The 24,687-nt window shown below is 37.8% G+C and overlaps 1 protein-coding gene across 3 annotated transcripts; it reads left to right on the top strand.

The window, feature by feature from the left end:
* The first annotated feature begins 14,605 nt into the window (after positions 1-14,605).
* On the top strand, positions 14,606-23,456 carry tcaim (T cell activation inhibitor, mitochondrial). Of its 3 annotated transcripts, none has more exons than XM_066682955.1 (11): positions 14,606-14,778; positions 15,610-15,683; positions 17,139-17,271; positions 17,379-17,529; positions 18,062-18,320; positions 18,942-19,064; positions 19,400-19,497; positions 19,828-19,919; positions 20,062-20,294; positions 21,067-21,180; positions 21,746-23,456. In XM_066682955.1, the coding sequence occupies exons 2-11, from the start codon at positions 15,655-15,657 to the stop codon at positions 21,969-21,971; spliced, it is 1,458 nt and encodes a 485-aa protein (XP_066539052.1). In that variant the 5' UTR covers positions 14,606-14,778; positions 15,610-15,654; the 3' UTR covers positions 21,972-23,456. The 3 variants fall into 3 exon arrangements, with proteins under 3 accessions (XP_066539052.1, XP_066539051.1, XP_066539053.1); XM_066682954.1 differs by having other exon boundaries at positions 14,608-14,778; positions 21,049-21,180; XM_066682956.1 differs by lacking the exon at positions 17,139-17,271 and having other exon boundaries at positions 14,609-14,778; positions 21,049-21,180.
* The last annotated feature ends 1,231 nt before the right edge of the window (positions 23,457-24,687 follow it).

Genomic DNA, 24,687 nt, shown 5'->3' with positions numbered 1-24,687 from the left:
TGAGTGAGACAGAGAGAAAGAGAGAGAAAGAGTGAATGGTGAGAAAGGGCAACCCTGGCATGCCAGTAGTTCTTTTGAGGGAGCATAGCAGTGTGCCGCCTTTTTGTCTTTCTTGCTTTAATTCGTGTGCTCACTCGGCCTCTCTCTGCTGGCACTGTGTTCACACTTAAATCAATCAAATACACCATGAGCCCTTCAGTCAACTCCAACTAAATCACCCTGCTTTTATTGACTAAAGGGGCTTTTTTTCCCCTACATTGTGCTCGAGAAAGCAAAACATGATTTATTTCATCTGCTGAGAGATCTCAGCACCCTTTGTCCTTTCTTTAAGATTCATTACAAAAATGTTCTGCATTTAGACGCCATCATGAGACTGTAACATTGACCCAGAGGTTTCTGTGGGAAATGCTTATTGGCAAATATTTATTGAACTGTTTCTCACATTTAGTCTTTTGCAGCTGTAATATTCAGATTTTTTAACACACTCTAGAAGACGTGTCCCGCATAGAGCATAATTTATTATGACACTGCCTCAATATAAATTTTGTAAGTCACTAATGTTACAAAATGTATAACTCCAAAGAAAACCTTTCTTATTCCAATTTTCATTTATCCACATTATTTGAATACAAAGCTGCTTTTAAACACTGTGAAAAACAATGATGGATCAGTATAAAATTATGTGAAATGTTTTGTTATTCATTTTTAATATTTTTATGACCTTTTTTGCTTTCTCTTTCTCTATATTTGCCTTCCTTCTTTGTATTAATATGAACATTACTACCTATTATGTGAGTATTCAGTACTCCACCAGGATTATTGCCACTTCAAAGGGATCTATTATATGCGGTGCAAAACCTTTAAAAAGATATCAGTGTTTTAAAGGCTTTAACTGACTGATAAATGTCAAAGTGACATTTTACGCTGGTGATAAATGTGTAGCACATAGCAGAAGCTCCTTCAACTGATGGAACATCATTTTGAACATATTTAGCAGCCCATTGCCTGCCATAATTGCTCATTATTACATGTGGGTTAATGATGTCTGCAGTGTTCACGTTAATTTTGGTGAAATAAGAACTTTTTAAATCATCCCTTATAAGTCTTCAGCCTCCTATCTGTCATAATGGAGGCTCAGCATATTAAAGATGTTATCATTTAAATATGCACCTTAAGACACTAAGACAGGTTCATTCTTCTTTTTTTCCACTGATGATAGTGATGATGGTGATGATGATGATGACGAGGTTGGAGCGTTAAGGGAGGGTGCAGAATGACTTGCATTTTGCCAAGCCCACAGGGGAACCCATAATCTTAGCAGGGCTAATTAAGAAAAGCAAAGTTTTAATGGACTTCCTAATGCACTGCTACTGCTTGTGCCTGCTATTTATCTACTGCTCTCGCTGAGACAGACAGAGATTTTCATTGGTAATTCAAATTTGTAACAGCTAACAGCTTTCTACTTAGAGAAGAAAATTTGAGGATAGATAGATAGATAGATAGATAGATAGATAGATAGATAGATAGATATTTTCTCTTATCAGGGATGGATCAATTAGGGCCATATACCTCAGTTGTTTCATTTTTCTAAACCATTTGAACAAACTAGCTGCTCTTAATGTGGTAAAAATCCTTAGATATTATCCAAAATGAACAAAAATCCTTGCATTAAAACCTAAGAGCATTTAGCTTCTTCTGTAAAGCTACCATTTTAGACCAACCTTTATGTACAGCTAAGAGATAAGAGCTTAAATAAATTACAAATACAACTATAAATATTATTCTGGATTTGTTATACCAGTGTAATATTCAGTATGTATATATTGACAAATATAATAGTAAATAATATACACTAAATAATATTAATATTTGAATGTGTAATTTAATTTAGCTCAATACTTAGAGCTAGATTTTTTTATTCATACAGAGTAGTTTTGTGCCTGTAGTCTTTGCTTGTTTCTAGTCTTGTTTCTTGTCGTTTCCCATTGAGAAACTTGCTGTCATATTTGCTGGGGCTTCTTTGCTTCTGTGCGGTTCTCTTCCACTCATTTCTCATGTCATTTCTTCCTTCCCCCTCCTGTCCTGTCCATTCTTTTCCACTCCTCTGTCAGTGCAGTTCACACACAGTAAACCTAAAGCCAAGTGGCCTGCGCTCTCTCTCTCACTCTCTCTCTCTCTTTCTCTTTCGCTCTCTCTCTCCCACTGCTGCAGTGCCACGCCTGCCAAACACACAAATACTCACTAACTCTGAGACAGCAGCACACACTGCTCCTGAAAACAGAGCAACCAGAACTATCAACATGATGCACATTCATCTGCTCTTTCGTAGTCATTTTCTATAAGAGGTTATAATAGGGACGTCGGATTTGAATGGTATTTCACACTAATTAGTATTTCTGCTGAAGACTAGAACTTATGCCAGGAGGAAAAGCCAGCCATTTTGTTCCTGGAGGCCAAATTAGCCTCAGTTACAGCACAGAGAGAAAACCTCCTCCTGTCTGATGCAGCCTTATGATTAGTAAGGAACCGTCTGGAAGAAATGAGAGAGAGAAAGAGAGGGAAATAGAAACAGATAAAGAGAAAGAAAGAAAAATAGAGAGAGAGATGCGGACTGACAAAGAGACAGTGTTAGAGACTGACAGAAAAAAATGGACAGATACAGGGTGCTAAAAACAGAAACAGAAAGAGGAATGGGGAAAAAAAACAAGATGGAAAGACTTTGGGACTGATAGAAAGGGACTAGACAAAGAATAAAAAGATTTAGAGACACTTAGAGACAGTGAAATAGAGGAAGGAGAGAGAGATTTGTTTCATGATGCAAAGAGAAAGTAAGTGTGTGTGGTTGGGGGGGGGGGTGTACAGTAGCTCTAGAAGGCATTCAGAAGGGACCATAACTGTCGTCCATGTGTTCACTGACAGCCAAGAGACCACTGGGCCATCAGGCAGGGAAGCATGTGTGTGTGTGAGTGTGAGTATGGGCTGTTTCAGTGTGCTCACAGAGGATCTGGTTAATGCATGCAGTCTGATTCAGACCAGTAGCTCGTCACAAGGCTTCCTTGAGTCCTTAATGAGCAGACGGCCTAGTGCTGTGATATAGAAGAATCCTTATATATGCTAGAAATACTACTGCCTTCACAGCTATTCCACAGCAGTTATAGTGTAGGGTCCATTTTAAAGGCCTGTGACCTCAATTTCAAATATTAAAACTACCATAGTGACACTAAAGCTATGTGCTTTGATAATCATTGGCCAAAATTGGACACTCAAAAAGTTTAGTAGACTTGCTTATATGGCTTAAATTTGGTGGACACATGCTCATCCAACATTTCAATCAGTCAACCTTTATTTAATCACAGGGAGCATTGAAGGAAACTCTAATTTACAATGTACCCAAGCTTTGTACAAAAACAAAAGACTGAGCTTTGTAAATAAAATAAAATGTGGAGTAAGTTTACCATTAAATTACAATAAAAACCACATGAAAATAATATTGAATTTTTTATGAAGTCAAGCATGTAAGTAGGGAATTTGTCCATATTGACTGCTGTATCAGCCTCTGTTCTTCTGGGAAGGACAATGTTGGAAGTCTTTGTCTTTAGTTTTTTGGAAGTTTTAGCGATTAAGATCACAAAGTCATTTCAGCTCAGCAAAAAAAGAATTGTTACTCCATAGAACACAATCCAACTACATAAGAGTGCTGAGGGACCTTCTAATCTCTCTAACTGATGCCTGGTATTGGGCATAGAGATCTTAAGCTCCTCTAAATTTTCTCATTTTCATGTTGTATTAACTATGGTGGCTATACAACTGTATGTGTTGAACAGTACACGTGTGCTCGATAGGTGCTCCTTAGAGTGTCTGAATGAACTTAATAGAAGGACTGTCTAGAAACGTTTGGACATATGCTGTAGCTCACGCACTATTGGATGCACTATGGACAGGCACAATTGAAGAGGGTTTAGTTTGTGAGGCAGGACTGCCCTAATTCTGAAAACTATGGGTGAATATTTGGCAGCAGCTTCTTTCAACATAATCCTACACAAATCAACTCCACTAGAGGAAGCATAAATATACACCAGAATTGTCTTACCTCTACTGGATGGCTAATGCAACATCAGTACCTGATATCACTAATGCTCTAATGCAGTAATACATTAGCAAGCAAATCCTCACAGCAGTGTGCGTGTATTCCTGTATCCATGCCAGAAACAGCCAGGGCTGCACAATATTGGACAAAAACTGTATAAATACATGCATTTTCACCAGATGACTTCAAATCAAATCAAATTTATTTGTATAGCGCTTTTTACAACTGACGTTGTCACAAAGCAGCTTCACAGTTTCAAAACAGAACATTTAAATAAAAGCCCAATGCAAGCAAGCCGAAGGCGACAGTGGCAAGGAAAAACTCCCTCGAGGCTGGAGGAAGAAACCTTGGGAGGAACCAAGACTCACAAAGGGGACCCATCCTCCTCTGATCAAACTATAGATTGAATTTTAAATGATCACCAATGAAGTGTCATTATGCTACATAATAATAATAATAATAATAATAATAATAAGGTGAGCAGCTGGTCTGGTCTGCAGGAGAATCCAGCAAACAGTCTTCCATCAGTGGGCCACCATTCTCTCAGAAAAAAACAGTAAAACAGTAAAAGGGAAGCAGTTAGTTTAGTTGAGTGCAGCAGAGAATAAGAGCATGTGAATATTTTAGTGTAGTGACGGATCAGACTGTAACAGACTGGGAGTAGGGAAACCAGAAGGAGCTCAGGCAAAGACATCCAAGAGAAATTGTGAGCACATCATCCAGGTTTACCCTGATTCTCCATGTCCATGAGTTCCTGAAACGACAACCTTAAACTAGACAGAGGTTAGTTGCCAAAGGCTAAACTGAACAAGTGTGTTTTGAGCCTAGACTTAAACATAGTGACTGTGTTTGCGTCCCGAACACTAGCTGGAAGATTGTTCCAGAGCTGAGGGGCTTTGTAGGAGAAGGCTTTCCCCCCCGCTGAAGTCTTATGAATTCTGGGTACTAGTAAGAGGCCGGCGCCCTGAGATCTGAGTAATCTTGGTGGTTCATAGTGTGTGATGAGGTCTCGCAGGTATTCAGGGGCGAGACCATGTAAGGATTTATACGTGAGTAAAAGAATTTTGTAATCAATACGGAATTTAACTGGAAGCCAGTGAAGGGCCGATAAGACTGGACTGATATGATCAAATTTTCTAGTCTTAGTGAGGACCCTGGCTGCAGCATTTTGAATTAACTGGAGTTTACTCAGGTTTCTGCTGGAGCATCCTGATAAAAGTGCATTGCAATAATCTAATCTTGATGTAATAAAAGCGTGAATTAATTTTTCCGCATCTGGGAGGGATAAGGAATTTCTTAACTTAGCGAGGTTCCGAAGATGTAGGAAAGCTATTCTTGTAATGTTACCTGTATGCTGATCAAATGATAGATCTGAATCAATTATAACACCCAGATTTTTAGCTGATGAGCTCGGGAGAACAGGGAAGTCAAAATTATGTATTAAATCTGATACCTTATTTATAGCAGGTTTTGGACCTAGAAGGAGAACCTCGGTTTTGTCGCTGTTTAGCAGAAGGAAATTGTATGACATCCAATGCTTCACTTCTTTAACACAGTCCTCCATTTTCTTTAGTGTAGGTTTGTCATCTGGTTTGGCTGATATGTATAACTGTGTGTCATCTGCATAACTGTGGAAGGTAATGCCATGCCTGCTAATAACTCTGCCCAGTGGCAGCATGTATAATATGAATAGTAAAGGTCCTAAAATGGAGCCTTGGGGAACTCCAAATCTCATTTTTGTATGAGTAGAAGAAACATTATTTACGTTTACAAACTGATAGCGATCTGTGAGGTAAGACTTAAACCATGATAGGGCTGTTCCTGTTATTCCAACCATGTTTTTTAATCTTTCTAGCAGAATAGTATGATCAATTGTATCGAAAGCTGCACTGAGGTCTAGTAGAACTAGCATGGATACGCAGCCTCGATCAGAGGCGAGAAGAAGGTCGTTTGTTATCTTAACTAAAGCTGTTTCGGTGCTATGGTGTGGCCTAAAACCAGATTGAAATTTTTCATATATGTTATTCTTATGCAAGTATGACCTAAGTTGTTGGGCCACAACTTTTTCTAAGATCTTAGATATGAAGGGAAGGTTAGAGATGGGTCTGTAATTGGATAGTACACTAGGATCAAGATTCGGTTTTTTGATTAGGGGCTTAATAACTGCTAGTTTAAATGCTTTGGGTATGTGACCTAGTCTAAGGGATGAATTTATGATTGTTAAAATGGGATTGATTATGACTGGTAATACTTCTTTAAATAGTTTTGTTGGTATTGCATCAAGTGTGCAGGTCGTACAATTTGACGAATTTGACTTGAATTACTCTATTTTCAAGGAATGAAAGAACTATTCTAGAATGATTGTGAACCATTGTTTTGCAAACTTAATGCTATAAAGTTGGTTTCTATGCACCAGTCACAAAAGCAGATGAGCACTTCTCAAGTGATTTTGGGGGGGAAAATAAGTTAATTTAATACACTGGTCAACTCACATGGCACCACTGTATACTCTTCTATTAATCTAGGCTAAAGTGAACTGATCGTGAACGATTGTGATTGGTTGTTAATCCCTCATTAATCACAAGCTCTGTATCTAAAAACCTGTAAAATGATGAAAAATGTTGTAGCATTATATATTTGATTGAATGTGATTTACTTTACATAGCCGTCATAGGCGTCATGTGATGAGACGCCAGCTCATATTCAGATGATGAAGAACAAAATATGATGCAGCCCTAATAAAAGCTGTTACTCAGCAAAGGACATTCATTTAACCATCTTGATTTTAGACGAAGAGTTATGTCTGTAACATGACTCTGCCAAGTGCAAAGCATATAAACATTAAACCTGTTCATTTCCACTGGAGCACTGGAGTGAAAAAGATGGGATTGTGAGGGATTGTGTTTAATTTTATATTAATGCTGGTTTATCTAATTCTGCTTTGTCTTTTCAGCTCTATACATCGCCAGAAGTCACCCCACAGGTGGGTGTCCTTTTTGTGGAAATAATATGCATTGAATTCCCTTGATACAAATGTATTCATTGTTTTCACATCGATAAAATATATTATATGAGCAAGAGGAAATAAAATGGAGGATAAGTCTAAACCGATGTGCTATATGTCATTAATAATTTTTTCAGAATTTTCAAAATCTTGAACATATTTAACCGATGCAGTACTTTAAATCACACCTACTTCCCTGATAGTCCATAGTTCAGCTTATATTTGCATATAGTAAATGCCTTAGCTACAAAATCCTGCTATAGGTTTGAATAAATTCTATCTACACCTGATCGTTTCTGTTATGCAGAATGTTCCCAAATACCATCTGTAGCTTATGGCAAGAAAACGTCCATCAACAGACACTGCACCTGAAGCGTCAGGCAGGCAGGTGTGTGTGTGTGTGTATGTGTGTGTGTGTGTGTGTGTAAGAGCGAGAGTGAGTGAGTGATGGAATTTTTTTTCACCTTTATTTTCTCATAGTTTTTTTTTCCACTGTCACTTGTGCAGTTTGCCTTCAGCAGCTGCAGCAGGTTTGATAAGAGACTCAGCTCTGCTCCTGAGTCGCTCTCCTTCCAAATGACCGTCAAACTCAATCTCGCTCTCACACAGGCCACACGCGCATGCGCATACATATATACAGACCTATATATATATATATATATATAAACTTGCACCCACATTTACACAAAGACTGATTTACCATATTTTTTGTAAATTCATGAAATCTTTCATGTACATACCTGAACTTAATCCTGCTTTGCATTTTGATTTCATATTTCCATAAGGTTAGAAAGATATTAGCATGCCAATGCAAAGTGATGACGCATTTCACAACCTACAGAAACATCTGTAGCACTTAGTTTGAAGCCTGCCTGCATAAGGACTTGACATGGTGCATACATAGGCATTGAATAACAAATGAAAAAAAATTCTACAGCATTAGTAAAATGAGAAAATGTAGCTTGTAAGTACTGTATAAACAGAGGCTTAGACTCTGTAAAGCCGATCAGTGATTCTACGATCAGTATTTATTTTTATATTTACAGATTTCACATATTTATGCAGTTTACAATGAGTATGTTTCAATTTCCAGCTCTGACAGGGTCCTTGTGCAAGTCTCTTAATACTGAATTATCCTACATCCTCTGTGACTTGATTAAAATTGTAAATTCGTCTGAATAAAAGCAGCTGCAAAATGCTGTAAATGCAAGTTATTATGTGGATCTTTAAATAAAGACAAAAACCAATTTATGATTTAAAAGCCTGATTTCCATTAGGGTCTTTTACATACTTAGCTAAGTCACAGTCTGTAGGTGGGCCTGTTCTTTCTGCTGACTGAGTGCAGCTGTCTGGAGAACCCAGGAGATATTGGCCAGTTCATCAGATCTCCACACCCCACACTGTACAAAGCCTTAGTGCCAGAGTCTTCACAAAGAACCCCTACACACTTCAAATTTCAAGTCCAATTTCCCCCAGAGCTTTTAACTAAAGTCATCAGCATTTGTGCCAGCATTTAGCAAGCTGTCCAAGCATGACTGGCTTCTTCGGCAGAAATTGTCGCTCATCATCAATCAAGGTTTAATTTCCCAAGGTGAAAGAAGAAAACAAGGCAATCAGCTTGCCAGCTCAAAATACCTGCTATTATACTTAATTATTTAAATATGTATATTTTGAATGTTTAATGCAAGCTGAATATTTCACAAGTTTATAGTTGTCTACTTATGTAAGAATTATGTAAATGCATTTAATTAGCCTGTATAAATTTCTCCATCAGAGGGATGTCAAAGGCACAGCATTTCAGACTGAGATTTTGTTTATTTCTTTATTTTATATGGTACACACTATATTTCGAACTTGCTGCATTTAAATTTTAAATTTAAATATTTATGCATTCATCATAAAATTGCCACATGCTATTTTCTGTTTAAAAAAGGTGGTTAACAAAGATGGTGACAACATGCTACCCATGCATTGATTCTTTTTTCTACCATGGCCTGTGCTGAATTTCTCGGGTTGGTAGTGACTGCAATAATAGCATGCGTGTGAAGCATTTTAACACTGTAGCTAGCATGTCTGTTAGCCTATAGAGGAAGCATGTGTAAATGAGGATGTACAGTGAGGAAGAGATGAGTGTGACGATGCTGATCTATCAGATAAACTGTCAGAACAGCAGCTGGTCTTTCACCAGAAGGAAGCAGCCAGAACCCAGGCTGTCCGCTGAATGGACAGAACTGTAGATATCCCACTTTAGTAAATGCCTCATTGCAGTGCTGTGATGTGCAGTGTAGTGTTTAAGAGGCTAGAGGGCCTAATAATAGCAATTCACTGAGGCTGCGTGGCCTCAAGGATTTTGGAAAATTAAACTCAGTCTACATCTACCAGAGCAATTATAGTCCTCAAAGGCTGCTGGTGGGGAGCGAAGAGCAAAGTCGGCTCTATCTCTTTCAAAGGAGACATCTTGCATGTTTCTCTTTGAGACATGAGTGCACACTTATACTTGTGCACACAATCACAAAGGACACCTCGGACCCCGCTCTACAGTGCTCTGGCAGGCTGTGGTGTAAGACCTTAACACGAGCGCTCGTATATTTTCCTTCATTGGCTTTGGCATAATGCAGTGACATTCTTGGTTTGAAGGACGCTGGCAGATGTCCAAGAGCCACCATTCACCTCTCATGTCCTTTAATTGAAATCTTAAATAAATTCTCAGCACAAACGCTATCATGTGGGCTTTGTCACAATTAGATTGACCAGAAAGGCAGGTCAGCTGATAAAACAGAATTAGGAAGAAATGTATTGCCTGTATATAACTATATGCAGCTGTGGTATGATCATTTGTGAAGGAATTAAGAGGGATTGGCCTACACAGGATAAATCCTATAAATGGAAAAGTCATACTGTAATGTAATTAGATTAGTATTCCAACTAATTTAGGCCTCTTTTTATTGATTCAGTCATCATGAAATGTAATGGGCAACATAAGGAAAGTTGTCCATTTAAATGAGTTCAGAATGGCCCCTAAACGTTCTGTAAAAGAACAATTCCACCATTTCCCCCTAAAATGTCTGTATTTTACATCAGCGTTGAGAGGAACCAGACATCTGAAGAGTTTAATACCTCTAAGAGGTACTCTGGAAGTGTGAATGAGCCTCTTTGGGTCAGTTCCAATAATAGAACGATGAGGTCAGGGCTAAACCATAAGTTTATGCTCTTTGCTCTATAGAGTGGCCAAGCTTCCCTGTCTTTAGCAGGCTTTTTGGAGAACACTTCACACCAGTAACACTACTCCTGCAGAAAAAAATAGTTTCTGGATACATGCCGATATCTGTCATATCAACACTTCATAACAAAACCAAGAACAAATTGCAGACTTATGGTTAATACGCAACAAGGAATCAGTCACCTGTGTTTTTGAAAGACCATGAAATGACTGAAAATATATGCACTGTGCAATTAGATATATAAAATAAATGTTTAAAGAGTGCTAATAACAAAGTCTGTCTCAGAAAAAAATGGGCTTGTCTCTCAGTGCAGTGATGTGTGATGATATGACATGTGATGTGTCTTTGTTTGATTGACAGGTTTTTATGAGGTATTCACTGAGGGACGAGGCAGAGCTGATGAAGTGGAGGATGCGCTGGTGGGGTGGGGCAGCTGGTGTTGTGAATCAGGCCGCCGTAGTGAGGGGGAACGGCTTCTTCATAACACCAGGGTCACACCCTTCCACACTCAGCGCCTGTTTACACACGAACGCAGGTTTGTTCTTATGCAGGCTGTACAGGTAACACCGATATATAGTGTACAGTACTGGTCAAAAATGATGGCTCTGAGAAAATGTATGTTTTTCTGTGTGGTAAGAAGTTACTTGTTTAATAGTCAGAAATATGTGAATAAGCACTGAAATGTCTGAAAATACTGTATATATCCTGAGTGCAAAGCCAATGAGTGACCAATAGAAAATGTATATTTTGCGTATTTACTCTTGCCAACCCTAATTTGCATTATTTAAATCCATATTGTACAGTTTCATGTCTTGTCCTTTGGTTGAGTTGTAAAACTGATTCTGACTCTGAAGTCATAAAAGATGTTAACCTGATGTCCGACTACATTTACCACTGTGGCCAATTTTGTCCTTCAATTCATCCACACCTTCATAAAATGGGCTCAGTCATTCTCTCTTGTGTCCTCTATACGTAATAGCTCATAAGTGTGGCCCAGCTTCAAACTGGCTGCTGTTGCTTCATCCAGATGGTTGAGATGATGTCCTAATATTACACAAAATGTGAAGCTCTTTGGATATCTAGCTTCTCATACTTTTATATGAAATGACAAAAAAAAATGTGTGATTTAATGAATTTTTAACAGAAGTGTTAATGTCTACATGCAATAAACTTCAGTGAAAATAGAACGAATTCATGTTTTATTTCGATTAAACCCTATTTCTAGACTGTTCCTAAAAATGCAATAAAAACTGAAATCTGTTATTTGTTCAATCACTTTAACATTTATTTAACAGAAAAAAAGAATATTCAGTGTCTTCAGTAACAACACTTAAAAATTCTACCAAAAAAAGTCTACCAAACACTCAATAAAGCTGGGACTGAGGCATGTTACCCACTGGGTCACATCACTTTTAATTACATTTCTTAATAATTGCAGAATTGACGCTACTAATTGTTTCGGTTTTGTACGTGTGATTTTTGCCCACTCATTCTGTGCACAAGACTTTAGCTGTTCAACGTTCTTCGGACACCATTGCCCAGTTCTCCTCTTTACAATGTGCTATTTCTGATGTTTCTGGCTGTTTCTAAAGGATTCAGATCTGTTCTGCAGGAACGTCAATCAAGCACATGCACTCTATATATATATAGAGCCACACTGTTGTAACTCATGCAGAACGAGGCCTGGCTTTGTCCTGCTGAAATAGACATGGAGTTCCTTGGAAAAGACGACTTGACAGCAGCATATGTCTCTCCAAAATATCAATAAAAGCCTCTGGATCAATAGTAGCTTCACGTATATAAAGGTCAAATATGCATCACAGCCTTTTGGTTTGTAACAGTTTGTATGGTCTTTTTAATCTGTGGCATATAGAATCCAACCTGTACTTTTTCCAAAAACAGGCAGCAGCTTGTATTCGTCTGACCACAGAACAGGTTTCTGTTCATCACACATAAATTTGGGCCCAGAGAACTCACAGGGGTTTCTGTGCTAAATTAATATAAGGCTTCCTCTTTGCATAATAGAGTTTTAGAATGCATTTCTTGATCCAGCGGCAGACTGTGTTAAGTGACACTGATGTTCCAAAGTACTCCCGAGTCCATGTGGTTATACCCATCATGGTAATATGGTTTCTCCAGCAATACTGTCTAAGGGCTCAATGGGTTTCTGCCCTCAGTCTTTATGCAATCCCTGAACCTTTTCATGATTTTATGAACTATTGATGATGAAAGATGTAAGTTCTTTGCAGTCTTGCGCTGAGAAACATTGTCTTGGTATTGACTGGCCATTCTCTCATTGGCACAAAGTGGTGAACCCAACTTGCAAAGACTAAGCTTTTGGATGATGCTTCTTAATGCTCCATTTTGATGACTTCACCTGTTACAAGTTAAATGGCTAATTGTTGGACTTTCACAAAAAACAGTGTTAATTGTATAATGTTTTAAGGATGACTTTTCCTCTGTCACAGTTTTTATTAATGTGTTGCAGGAGTCAGTGTTGTATCATATTATATACACAATATACGAAAGCAATCACACACACACACACACACACACACACACACATGTCCTTGCCACACCCAAAACCTATAGTCATACACATTAGCTGACTGTGTGTACAGAGCATCACTTTATGATAGATCCAAAAATACAAAGTATAAATTTATAAAACATTGTTCATGATGTGATGTAAAAGTTTAGAGAGATATTTGTATCTGAATATTTTTCTCAGACAGAAATGGTATGACGCACTGACATTGTGCAATTGTAATCCGTACTGAACTCATTTTAAACAGAATGACAGTTTGCAGAATTAAATGCTTTGTTTTTATGAGCTGTCTTGAAAGTTGAAATAAACACAACAAATCTAAAACACTGTGTTGTGTTTAAATAATCAATAAATCATTGTGAAAATGTAAAATATAACACATTAACCTGTGTCTCGGCTCATTTTTGCTTTTTGGATACCACAGTATTTTGGGTTTAATCTATATTCAAATTTGAATTCCCGTATTTTGGGATTTAATGTGACAACTTATGTGTTCATACCTTACTATTACATTTTATTATAGTACAGTCACACTCTTTCGGTGTATATTACGCCATCACATTCCAATATTGTGACACTGTATATCTGCTTTATAGAACATTAATATTATCCCAGTTTAACAGACATGATGTCCCATAAACACACTGCCTGGTATGAGTGACCTTTCTGCCTCTTTCTGAAGCAGCTCAGATTTATCAACAGCCACAGCGAACTGTAGAAGCCTAAGGCCATATAATGTGTTTAATCCTAGGAATAGCTCCTAATTCATGGATTGATTGTAAGCCTTTCAAATAACACCCAAAGGCTGTTTGCGCAAGTGAGGTCGAGGACACAAAAAGAAACAGGGAAAATACCATTTGCTCCCTCTACTGGATCAGAATTGTAGCCAACAGCACTGGCTTGAGTAATCCATGGTGATGTAGGAGGAAGATGTAGGAATGATTTTTCTAATCAAGAAAGCTATTAAAATGCCCATATCATTGATGCTTTCTCACTTTAATTTGAAAAACTTGTACAGTTGAAAACTAAAAACTCCTGTCCATGAATTCCATCTACCTGAGCTTCAGAAACTGGCCATTTTGAGTCTAAAGTGAGTTCATCCCTGCACATTCAAGCTGAAGTTTGTTTGTGTATGTAAATATGAATGAGTTTAAATACAGAGAGACCAATCAGAACAGAGGCTGTTAATATAAATCACATATAAGAGTCACAAAATATATTTTCTTCAGTAAATTAAGACAAAGAAAATGAAGGTTGAAGACCATTTTAATAAGAAGGTATGTAAAATTAGAAAAAAGTCTGTACATATAATCTATACAATCACTATAAAAAGCAGTGTAGAATGGGATGCTGCATATAGGCCTCAGACCACTTTATCATCAACTGTCAGCTGTTGGAAGGGCAGGTATTAAGCTCACAAGCCCTGGGCTGTTGAGAAGTGGAGTTGTGTTCTGTGGAGTTAATAATTACCATCCAGTACCTCTAGAATGAGATGAACTGGTGATTGTGATCCAAAAATGAATAATCAAACATCTCTTAATTTCTCAGTGCATTTAAATCATCACAGTGATACTACACCATAAACTGTAAGGTCTAAAGAGAATAATAAAGACTTTCACAGGCAAAACATATCTAAAAACCTTTGTTTAAACAATAGATATTATAAGAGATAGTAAGTCATCATATTTCAAGCGGATGAAATGGGATTTAGTCATAAATAGAGCAGAGGATGGAGCTTTAGTGTTAAACTCTGTTTACGCCGCTAGATGTCAATATCGCAACCAAAACAACGAAGAGTCTCTTCTGTCTGGAACGGGCTGTGGGTGTTAATATCAATGACACTCTGAATGAACTGGACCTGCCTCTCTCGTTTACTCTACATTTACCACTGGTCATATGTAGAGGGGCACTGATAAAGGTAAATACTATGTAGCGTGGTCTGTTCGTACTTGCTCTGTCCAAAAACCCAGCTGGTATTTGTAAACAAAGCTGAGCTGCTAGTTAGCCTACTAGCTACTGTGAGCTGAGATATTTTAGTTCACTGCTGTCCTTGTTTCGACGACCTAGCTGGAGATATGCGGCTATTCCGCAGAGCGTTTCTCACAAAACTGTTTTTTAAAATCACACACGACTTCGTTAGGACTCTGTCAGTTGTCTCGGGTGAACCCTGGGTCCTGCCAGTCTGCTAACTTTTACCCAAGCTAATTGCTTTAAGTTAAATTGAGTTGTTATTTTGCTGAAACTCCAGAAACACAGACATTACAGGTTTCTCAGAGTGAGAAAACCACCAGTCTTACATGTAACCGTTAAATGCTTTAACGCGATAATATTGGCAACAATTATTTAATTTGTGACATTCTGCATTGATTATATAGCTGTAATATATCAATTATTATTAGTGTTATTTAATATTAATACATGTATTGATGCAATTTTATTTTGGACAATAGTTTATCTGTTTTGGAACCTTGATGTAATATGCACTTTCCGTCATAAGCATAGAATTACAGATGGTCACATTTTATTAAGCTGTGGTCAGGGCTTACTTTTCGTTCCCACGCTTTACTAAGTCATGGTCATGCATTAGGATCTCATTCCCACGAGTTAATATCACATGCCCACGCATTATTTTTATTTATGCGGGATGTCACCTTAGGGGCTCCATACATATGTCTTTGCTTTTATTAAACAATTGGGAATATTTACAGAAGGTTTTAATTTAACTGAATGTTTTTACTATTTTTCCAAGAATGGCTTCATAGCTGGATTACTTCAACCTGTTCAAGATACAGTGATGTCTGTATCCTCCTTTCTTCGTATGAGGTTGGTACATTTTTAAACTTCAACATAAAATTAAATATGTAAATTAACATTACAGATGTTTAGCTCCACGGTCTTCACGGTTAATTAAGTGTAAACAATAGGGTAAGATCTTTTTAAGTTTACTGATATTGTGAGGTCGCAAAAAAGCATTGTACTTACATGTATTATAAATCATACTTTATTTAAGTTTCAGGTCAATACATGGGGAAAAATTACATACAATGATTAAATATTAAAAAGAATGTTGTTTCTTTGATTTATACTGACAGTTTTTTGTCTTTTCATTTCAGAAATTCTCTTCTTAAATAACACTTCTCTTGGATTTTTATTGTATTTCTTTTTACTCTGTAATTTGAATATAATCCCACAAAATGTACCTTAAATTTTTTGCTGATTTTTCTTCAAATTTGTTCATGTATTACAGTTTTAACATTTATATCAAAAACCTGCGCAGATTTTTTTTTTTGGTCATTCCAAAGTTTTTTACAATGAACTAACAAGTGTTTAATCAGATAGTCTTATCTTTATAACAGTCAGTAAGTGGACATTGTCCTTTATACTCACATGGAAATTATAAGGAATGTTTCAGCCCAGACTATTTTTTTAATGTAATACAGTATGTGATAGCCAGAATTGTTTATATATTTTGCATGAAATCAGCTCATTTAATGCTAAGGAAAACATTTTAAAGTGAAGATGGGACGTGGTAAATTTATTTTGTAAACAAGTAAACACATGATATGCTGGAAAGTGCTGAAAATTATAAGTTATTAATAGCCTTTTTTGGCGGCACGGTGGCGCAGCAGGTAGTGTCGCAGTCACACAGCTCCAGGGGCCTGGCAGTTGTGGGTTCGATTCCTGCTCCGGGTGACTGTCTGTGAGGAGTTGGTGTGTTCTCCCCGTGTCCGCGTGGGTTTCCTCCGGGTACTCCGGTTTCCTCCCACAGTCCAAAAACACACGTTGCAGGTGGATTGGTGACTCAAAAGTGTCCGTAGGTGTGAGTGTGTGAGTGAATGTGTGTGTCTCTGTGTTGCCCTGTGAAGGACTGGCGTCCCCTCCAGGGTGTATTCCCGCCTTGCGCCCGATGATTCCAGGTAGGCTCTGGACCCCCCGCGACCCTAAAATTGGATAAGCGGTTACAGATAATGGATGGATAATAGCCTTATTTGCACAGTGTCAGTGGAAGATTACTACTGGAAAGTCACGGTGTTGGTCTTGGTTTACGCATCATTCCTTTGTGTTTCTACAAGAGTCCACTCAAGGCAGAGTAATTACCATTAACAACTGCATCCATTCGTGAATTATGTAATAAAAATAATTGCTAAATGTAACTGCTCTGTTCAGTCTGCACTAAATGTAGGACTCCCACTTAATATATTATTGTAACTGTGACTGTTGCTGTTTGCTGGCTACATATGAACTCTTGAGAGTCTACACTTTCTTAAACACTCTTAGGCTTGGTGGCAGATGCTGTGCTGCTCAGTTGTTTCACAAAAGAGCTCTGTCTGGGGCAGATGCTGTTAATGCACTCAGACCATTTTACTTTGCTGTACACCCTGACTTCTTTGGCCAGCACCCAAGAGAAAGGGTAAGAAATTAATGGACAGTGTTACAGTTTTTGTGTGAGGAGCTTCGTTGTCTGGGCTGAAAGTATTTATGCCATTTTTTTCTTTGTTTTTATGCCCTGGTTTGCAGGAAGTAAATGAAAACTCTCTCAAAAGGCTAAATGGCTACTTGGAGAACATTCAAAAGCCAGGAGTAAGGACACTCAAACCTACAAAGTTATCATTTTATGTCCGGGATGCAAAGGGGAAAATAGAAGGCGACCGTGGCCAGTCTCACTCTGGTAAGTTTAATATTTTCTTAATGAACTTTGTCTGATCAGTGCAGAGTTCAACTAGCCTCTTCTTAACATTAAAATGACACGTCATACATGTTCAGTGGAATAAATTTCAATAATTCCTCAAACCTGTCACAGTTACTTCTATCCATTTTCACTTTGAATCTTTTTGCATTGCATTTCAATTTAAAGTTTTGTTAAATTAAAAGAATGTCTTCCAATTTATTTTGTTTTAATAAATCATTCACATGAATAAAGTTATAAATTCAAAGTAATAAAGTCATAAAAATACTCTTTTTATATTTTCAAAACAACAGCAATAGCACAATGATTATTATTGTTTTTTTCCGATGGGGTTCTGTTAGATTTCTGATGATAGTGACATGCCAGTGCAATTTCATGAGTCACGCATGGCTCTCACAAAAAGAGATGGAGTAGAAGGCATCTGCTCTTAATTTAAGCTTTCCTCCCTTTTTCTTTGTTTATTTTGTCTGTATGATTTATTGAATGTCAAAGTCTCTGTTCTTCCATTTCCTAGGTTTCCGACTAGTGACTTTCACTCTGCAATCTAAGGATGTCCTGAACACAGTGGTGGAAGTGCTGACATCTTGTAGCTTGTCAGTGGAGCACATGCAGGGCCTTCTCAAAACCAACACAGAGAGCCAGAGTTCCCCAAAACAAAGTGGAATTCCTTTCTATCGCCCTATAAAATGGGACAAGACATACTACAGCTTCACGGGGTTCAGAGACCCAGAGCAGGAACTGGAGCAGGCCAAAAAAATGGAGCTTACACTCAGGTAATCCAGTTGTTTTACGCAATCTGTTTTCTTTCCACTTTGGCCTGAGATCCAACAGGATACATTATTCCACAAGCATCTTAATATACTTAAGTAGATGTCACTCTATGTGCTAAATACATTTTCAGACCACACTTTTATAGTTTTCAGCAAGCATAGAGGTCTGGCTTAATCTAATAATCCTGTCACAATGATCAAGGCAAATCAAATGAAAGAATCAACTTGCAGCTACATATTTATATCCTCTTTTCCCAAATTATTTATAAAATATTTCACCTATAGTTTGAGAATTTATATTTCTTGTGTATGAATTATGAAATATTAACTGTAAATGTTAAGTATATTCAAGTTATAAGTTAACCTTACTGCTACAAGCAACAGGCATACAATTGCTTTATAGTTGTAGCACTTGTGAGTATTTTGTAGGAATTAAGAAGTATGGTTGTGCACCATACACTGTGTGTGTGTTTGAGATAGAGCTGCAGCTGTGCCACTGTGTTCAGTATGTAATTATTGTGATGTGCTATATTTTAACAGTGTCTTATGGTTGTTAAATGAAGTGGTTATAAAATGCAGACATAGTAACATGTGGTTTAACAACTGCAACTACTGTTATTCCAGTCTGTGGCTAAGAAACAATGAACCAGAGGCCACGAAGAAGCAGAACGAAAGTGTACCCCGTCGAGCTGAGCTCAAAAGACTGAAGAGAGAGCTCATTGAGAAACTGGGTCTGGTCGATATCAGGTCAGCTGGAGTCTTTAAGGCAAAAAAATGTCTTTTTCTGTGCAGCCTTTAATGCCAGTGAGGTGTTTGTCTTTAGATCTGCTCATGAGTATGTGCTCTGTTTTGAAAATTGAAGCAATATCTCAATAAAATTGAAACCAATAGGTTAAATATGACTCTGAACAGCATGGGCTTACATAAATGTTTCAACATATTCTACGAGATTTGGTTACTGTAACTTTATCTTGTGTTAATTCCTTCCTTTGAATTCTAGCATTTAGTTCTACAGCACTACTCAAAAAGCCTGAGTCAGACTGCATGAAATGTTTTGAAATGTGTTTTTCCCCGTCCTGTAGGTGGCAGCGCAAATGGGGAATTGCGCACAGATGCTGTCAATTACAGAGTCTGAGTCGCCTCTCTTTACAGAGCCCAGAAGCCCTGCTCAATCTGAGAGGTTCTGTGTCCCCAAGGCTTTATATATCGTTGTACAAAACTGTTTAAAAATATATTGGTTGTATTCATTTTTATTAATGTATTTATTGCAGTGTGTTTATTCCATAAGGTTAAAGCTACATGAACCCTGCCTCCTGAATTGTCTTTAGCTCAGTTTATCAGCAACATATTGCATTCTGTGTTAACATGACTCCAGATGTCTAATTTAGCATTACATAACTTTAACAGTGGATAGAATATAGTGCAGCTCTGTATGAATATGCAACTTAATGAAGATTAGTCAGAATTTGAATGGGCTCTTTTGTTTACTAATCACATTCAACCTACACAGGGCACACAGTAATCTTCACTGACCAGTCAGGGATGAATGCCTCTGGCCATGTGATGCTGGGAACAATGGATGTGCATCATCAGTGGACAAAAGTAACCTGCATTTTATTCTTTTGTATTGGTTTGAACAGTCAAAATACTCCATTCTTATCTCTGTGTAATTGTGAGGAGCCATGATTCCTCTTTGGCAGAGATGTTTGCAGTCTTGATGTGTGCTTTGGCTTTTTGTTTGCAGCTTTTCCAGACGTTGCCCAGTTACTGTAGCCTGTTCCAGCAGACAGTGTGGTTAAAAGAAAGGATCAGTTTCTTGTTAGGGGGCATTCAAGTGATCCATATGGAGCGCCTAGGTCCAGTTCTTCCTCTGGAGGAGCATTACAGAACTCTCAACACCTTCCACAAGACACTGCTGCCCTACCGACTGGCCCTACACCCCCGCAGCCTACAGGGCCTCACCATGAGCCTGGAGAAGTAATACTGATTAAATATTATTCTTTCTTTCTGTAATTTCTTACCTTTTCTATCTCTTGTGTAACACTGTTATGGTGATTTAATAATTGGGAACTTAAAATTAAGTATATATATATACACACACAATGCTTCTGTCACATATACATATTTATATATTTAGTAAAATGTGTTAGAGGGATATAGTTTATATATTATTGTAGTAGTATTTTAGTGTGTGTGTATTTAGTGTATTGCCCTGTGAAGGACTGGCGCCCCTCCAGGGCGTATTTCCGCCTTGCGCCCAATGATTCCAGGTAGGCTCTGGACCCACCGCGACCCTGAACTGGATAAGCGGTTACAGACAATGAATGAATAAATTAATGAATATTATGGTATTTTAATAGCCTTATTTTCATTTCAGGTGGAAACTAAATAGATATCAATTACTTAGTTCAAAGTATTTTAATAAATCTTACATTCTTACAGCATGAGATAATTTGACAAATGTGAACACCTTAATTTCCTACTGAAATAATTCTTTCGTAAGCCTATATTTCAATTCATTATATTAAATTACCCTCCATTTATAACGGAATGCAGTGACCTACGTCAGTCACGTCCTGTAGATCTGTCTGTCAGTTCACTACTGAACACAATATTTGTGTCTTCTTGCTTTAAACCAGTGAGTTCTCTGTATTCAGCAGTAGACTTGGTAAATTCCGCTGTGGTATTGAGTCAGTTGCCATACTGTGGTTCTGTTCTGTGGTTGCCATAGTGACCGTTTCACTCCTAGCCTCCACGAAATGGGCCACTTCATCATCCCTGCAATGTGTGACCCTGCCCAACTGCAGAACTTCCTGCAGAGCCATGCTCAGGAGGCCCGCAGACGCATTCAACGCAAGGACCAGTGAGTGCTCCTGTGACTAGCACACATTTATTAATGCAAAGATATAATTTTCACTCCCATTATTTAAGCTGAGGCTTTTTCATAATCTCTGTTGTTTGACAGTAACAGTATATTGATGAAATTGCTTTCGCTGGCCAATGCTAAAGACTAGACTCTAGACTGTGTTAAGATACATACAAAATGTGATAATCAATGTGATATTCATACAATGTCTTTTTTATTATTACTATAAATTAAATGTAGTATAATTTAATGTATAGTTTAATTATGTACTCTAGAAAATTTCTAATAGAAGGCAAAATATTACTTGTGTCAAAATTAGCATGCTGTATGGATGAATTTTTAATTTAGTTTCCATTTCATGCTTGTGAGGTTCTGCCTAGGTGTGAAGGTCAAGTCAAATTGGGCAGAATTCTCCTAGGGACTATAGGAACTCAGATGGCAGAGTTCCGGTTCATTGATATGTTTACATTAGTTGAACTGAGTAGTTTAGAACAGCAGCCTTCTGTGAGGTTCCACAAAGCTACACTTCTGAGCTCAGTACAATCTGTGCATGTACTTACAGGTTAGAGGCTGAAGAGGAGAATGTGATGTCCAGCTGTGTTCAGGACCTATCTCTGCGCAGTCTATCCAAAGAGCCCAGTGTGTCCAGTAGTCAAATGATACCATGCTGCAGACGGCTGATGGAGGAGAGATCTCCCCAAATGCAGGGCCTGCACCTCCGCGTCTCTCACTTCTACTCTGTGATGCAGGATGGTGATCTATGTATTCCCTGGGACTGGAAAGGCTGATGCACTCTTGTGTGTTTGTAAATTCAAACCCTCTGTGGGTGCTTGGGTATCAAGATTTTGCCATATAGATGTAAACGGTTGTAGTGGTTTGCACTAGTTTGTATGTAGTTTATTATGAATGCACTTTGGTCTCATGATACAAGCGAAGGGGAGGGTTACGTTTAAAGCAGTCAAGATTGAGTGCCATTTGAAAGGTTCTTTTAAATCAGCTTATTGGTAATGTTGGCTGTAAATTGGATTTTGAAAAGAAGCAGTTACTCTATCAATCACAAAGTTACCATTAGTCATGTACTGCTTAGAATTAGTAATTGGTGCAATCACTGTATTTACAGTCACAGAAGCCTGAAATGATTAATGGATGTAAGGCACCCTCATAATGTGGACACGGGTTGTCTTTTTATGACTCGGTTCAGTGTGGTCCTTTGTTACATGTGAAATTACAAATGTTCTTGCCACAAGTGTTGGCCAAAAAGGGAACAGTGTTCAGTATTAAACACTGCCTGAACATACTGCAGTCCAGGTAATGCACCTGCTCTCCACTAGATGGAACTCTTCTGCAGTCTTCAGGGAACTTTACTGACAGTGTACCAGAATAATAACGCCATTCCGCTTGCAGTGAATAATTAACTGTTAGAAAATGTTTATATTTCAATTTTATTAAGGAATCTAACTTATTTTGTATACTGTGAACCACAACTGCATGTAGTGCATCATAAATACTGTGAGATGTTGAGCTTAGAACTCAGCATTGCTTAGAAAACTTTCATTAGAGGAATTAAATGGTTTATAGCCTGGGACTTGCTTCTTAAAGCGGTCTCACCAAAGTTAATTGCAGTATGAGCACCAAATTGGCAGAAAGATAACTTTGTTTCATAATTATCCAGCTGTAAGGATAAGCCAGCTGATCTTAGCTTGAAGAAACTAGCCAGAAATATATATATTTTCTGCAATGGCTTTATCCTGTTCAGTGTTGTGGTGGGTTCTGAGCATAGACAGGAATCATTGGGCAGAAGGCCGGAACACACACTGAACAGGGCGCCTGTCAAGCACAGGACATCACACGTTCACTCACACTTTCACACCTATAGCCAATTCACCTACCAGCTGTGCCAGTAGCCAGCATGCATTTTTTTGGACTGTGGGAGGAAACCAGAACACCCGGACAAAACACAGACAGACATAGGGAGGAAACACCAAAAGAACAAGTTATTGTAATTTATTTTATTTTTTGGACTGAAAACATTTCAAGGAAATCAGAGCTGATCTTTATATAACACACGGAAATTGTTAATCCTGTGTGAAGATATCTTTATTAATCCTAAGTGCTGGACTGTTTTCATAAATAGAAAGTGTGTAAGATAAAGACCTGTGTAATTCTGTAGCTAGCACAACATTAATGTCTCAAATATTGTAACTGCAAATGTGAACATTTAGTAACTTATTTGCTCTTTTCTATCAGAGTTTGAGAAGAATTGACTTTAATAAAGCTGTATTCTAGTACTGCCTCGTGTGTTATGCTTTCATGTTGTTTTCCTTGAGAAAGGTAGCTTTGAAATGTGAAATTATAATGATAATTGCACACGTGACAGGTTTTGGCACTTTTTGTGCTGTTGTAGTCCAGAATTGGGTACATTTTTATTTACGGATCCTTTTTCTATAAGCTACTACGGGTGTTTTCTGTAACGTGAAGGACCTGTCTGTTCTGGAGGTAATGTAAATAATGTTCTTTGGGTTCTGAGCAAGGCAGTGTGTTTCTTTATAGTGTTAATCTCTTTTGCTTCTTATTCGTTTTAAAGTAATAGAAGGTTGTTCCGTTACTGCGGATCCCCCTCTGAGTTCAAGTGCATGTCTGTAGGCAGTAGCATTAAATCTAGAGGCTCCTTGAACTCTGTGACACACAATAGTTAGCGTACATTAGGTCCAGTCCACATGACAGAAACACTTATGTTGAATTACCACTGGAAGGAAGTTCATTTCTTCTATTCTGTACTGCCAAAAAATAAGAATGGGGTACTGGAAATGCAGCAAAAAGTGAATAGGAAGCTAGGATGTCATTGTAAGAAATGGCACAAGATAAAACATTCACAGAATTTACATCATATGAAGGCTAGAGTGCCACTGTGCTCTCTCTTTCTGATGTCTATTGTTTCATCAGGAAAAAAGCTCAGGATAGAGATGATGTGTGCATTATTGTTTCTGTTTTACAGAAGATTGTGATACACAGAAAATAGCCCCTTTTAGTACCCTCACATTTATAAAATTATTTTCCAGTTCTTGACACATGAGACATAATCATGGATAGTCATGGATACTGGCAAATATGATAAAACTAAATTTTCTGATAGGTTTTGTTTTTAACAGAATGAAAGCCCAGAATGGAGATGATTTGTGGATAGTTGTTTCTATTATACAGAAGATTGGGGCACACAGAAAATAGCCCAATTCAACAATTTAAACAGATACAAAAAACTGTGAACGAGGAACAAGATTTCAACTTTGAGGTTTTGAGATTGATTATGAAAATCTGTAAAGGCAGTTTGAACCACTAGGTGACAAAATGAGCCATATACAAATAATCACTTTAGCCTTCATTTCGCCTGAAACATGGTGCAATCAGCGATATTAGAAAAATAAAAAAGTGGGTAGAGAAATAAAAAAATGATAGATTTTTTTTGATAGAGGAAATAGGACACAAGACATTCTAATAATTGTAACG

This window comes from Hoplias malabaricus, chromosome 10, assembly GCF_029633855.1.
Source record: "Hoplias malabaricus isolate fHopMal1 chromosome 10, fHopMal1.hap1, whole genome shotgun sequence".
NCBI lineage: Eukaryota > Metazoa > Chordata > Actinopteri > Characiformes > Erythrinidae > Hoplias > Hoplias malabaricus.
This window is presented reverse-complemented; position numbering and strand designations above follow the sequence as displayed.

What these genes read in the sequence shown, in the direction of transcription:
- tcaim (XM_066682954.1), top strand. Translation starts at nt 15,655, where the DNA reads ATGTCTGTATCCTCCTTTCTTCGTATGAG. An exon ending in AGCCCTGCTCAATCTGAGAG is followed by an intron (nt 19,498 to 19,827) that starts GTTCTGTGTCCC and finishes CAACCTACACAG; the next exon opens with GGCACACAGTAATCTTCACT. An exon ending in TGCATCATCAGTGGACAAAA is followed by an intron (nt 19,920 to 20,061) that starts GTAACCTGCATT and finishes TTTTGTTTGCAG; the next exon opens with CTTTTCCAGACGTTGCCCAG.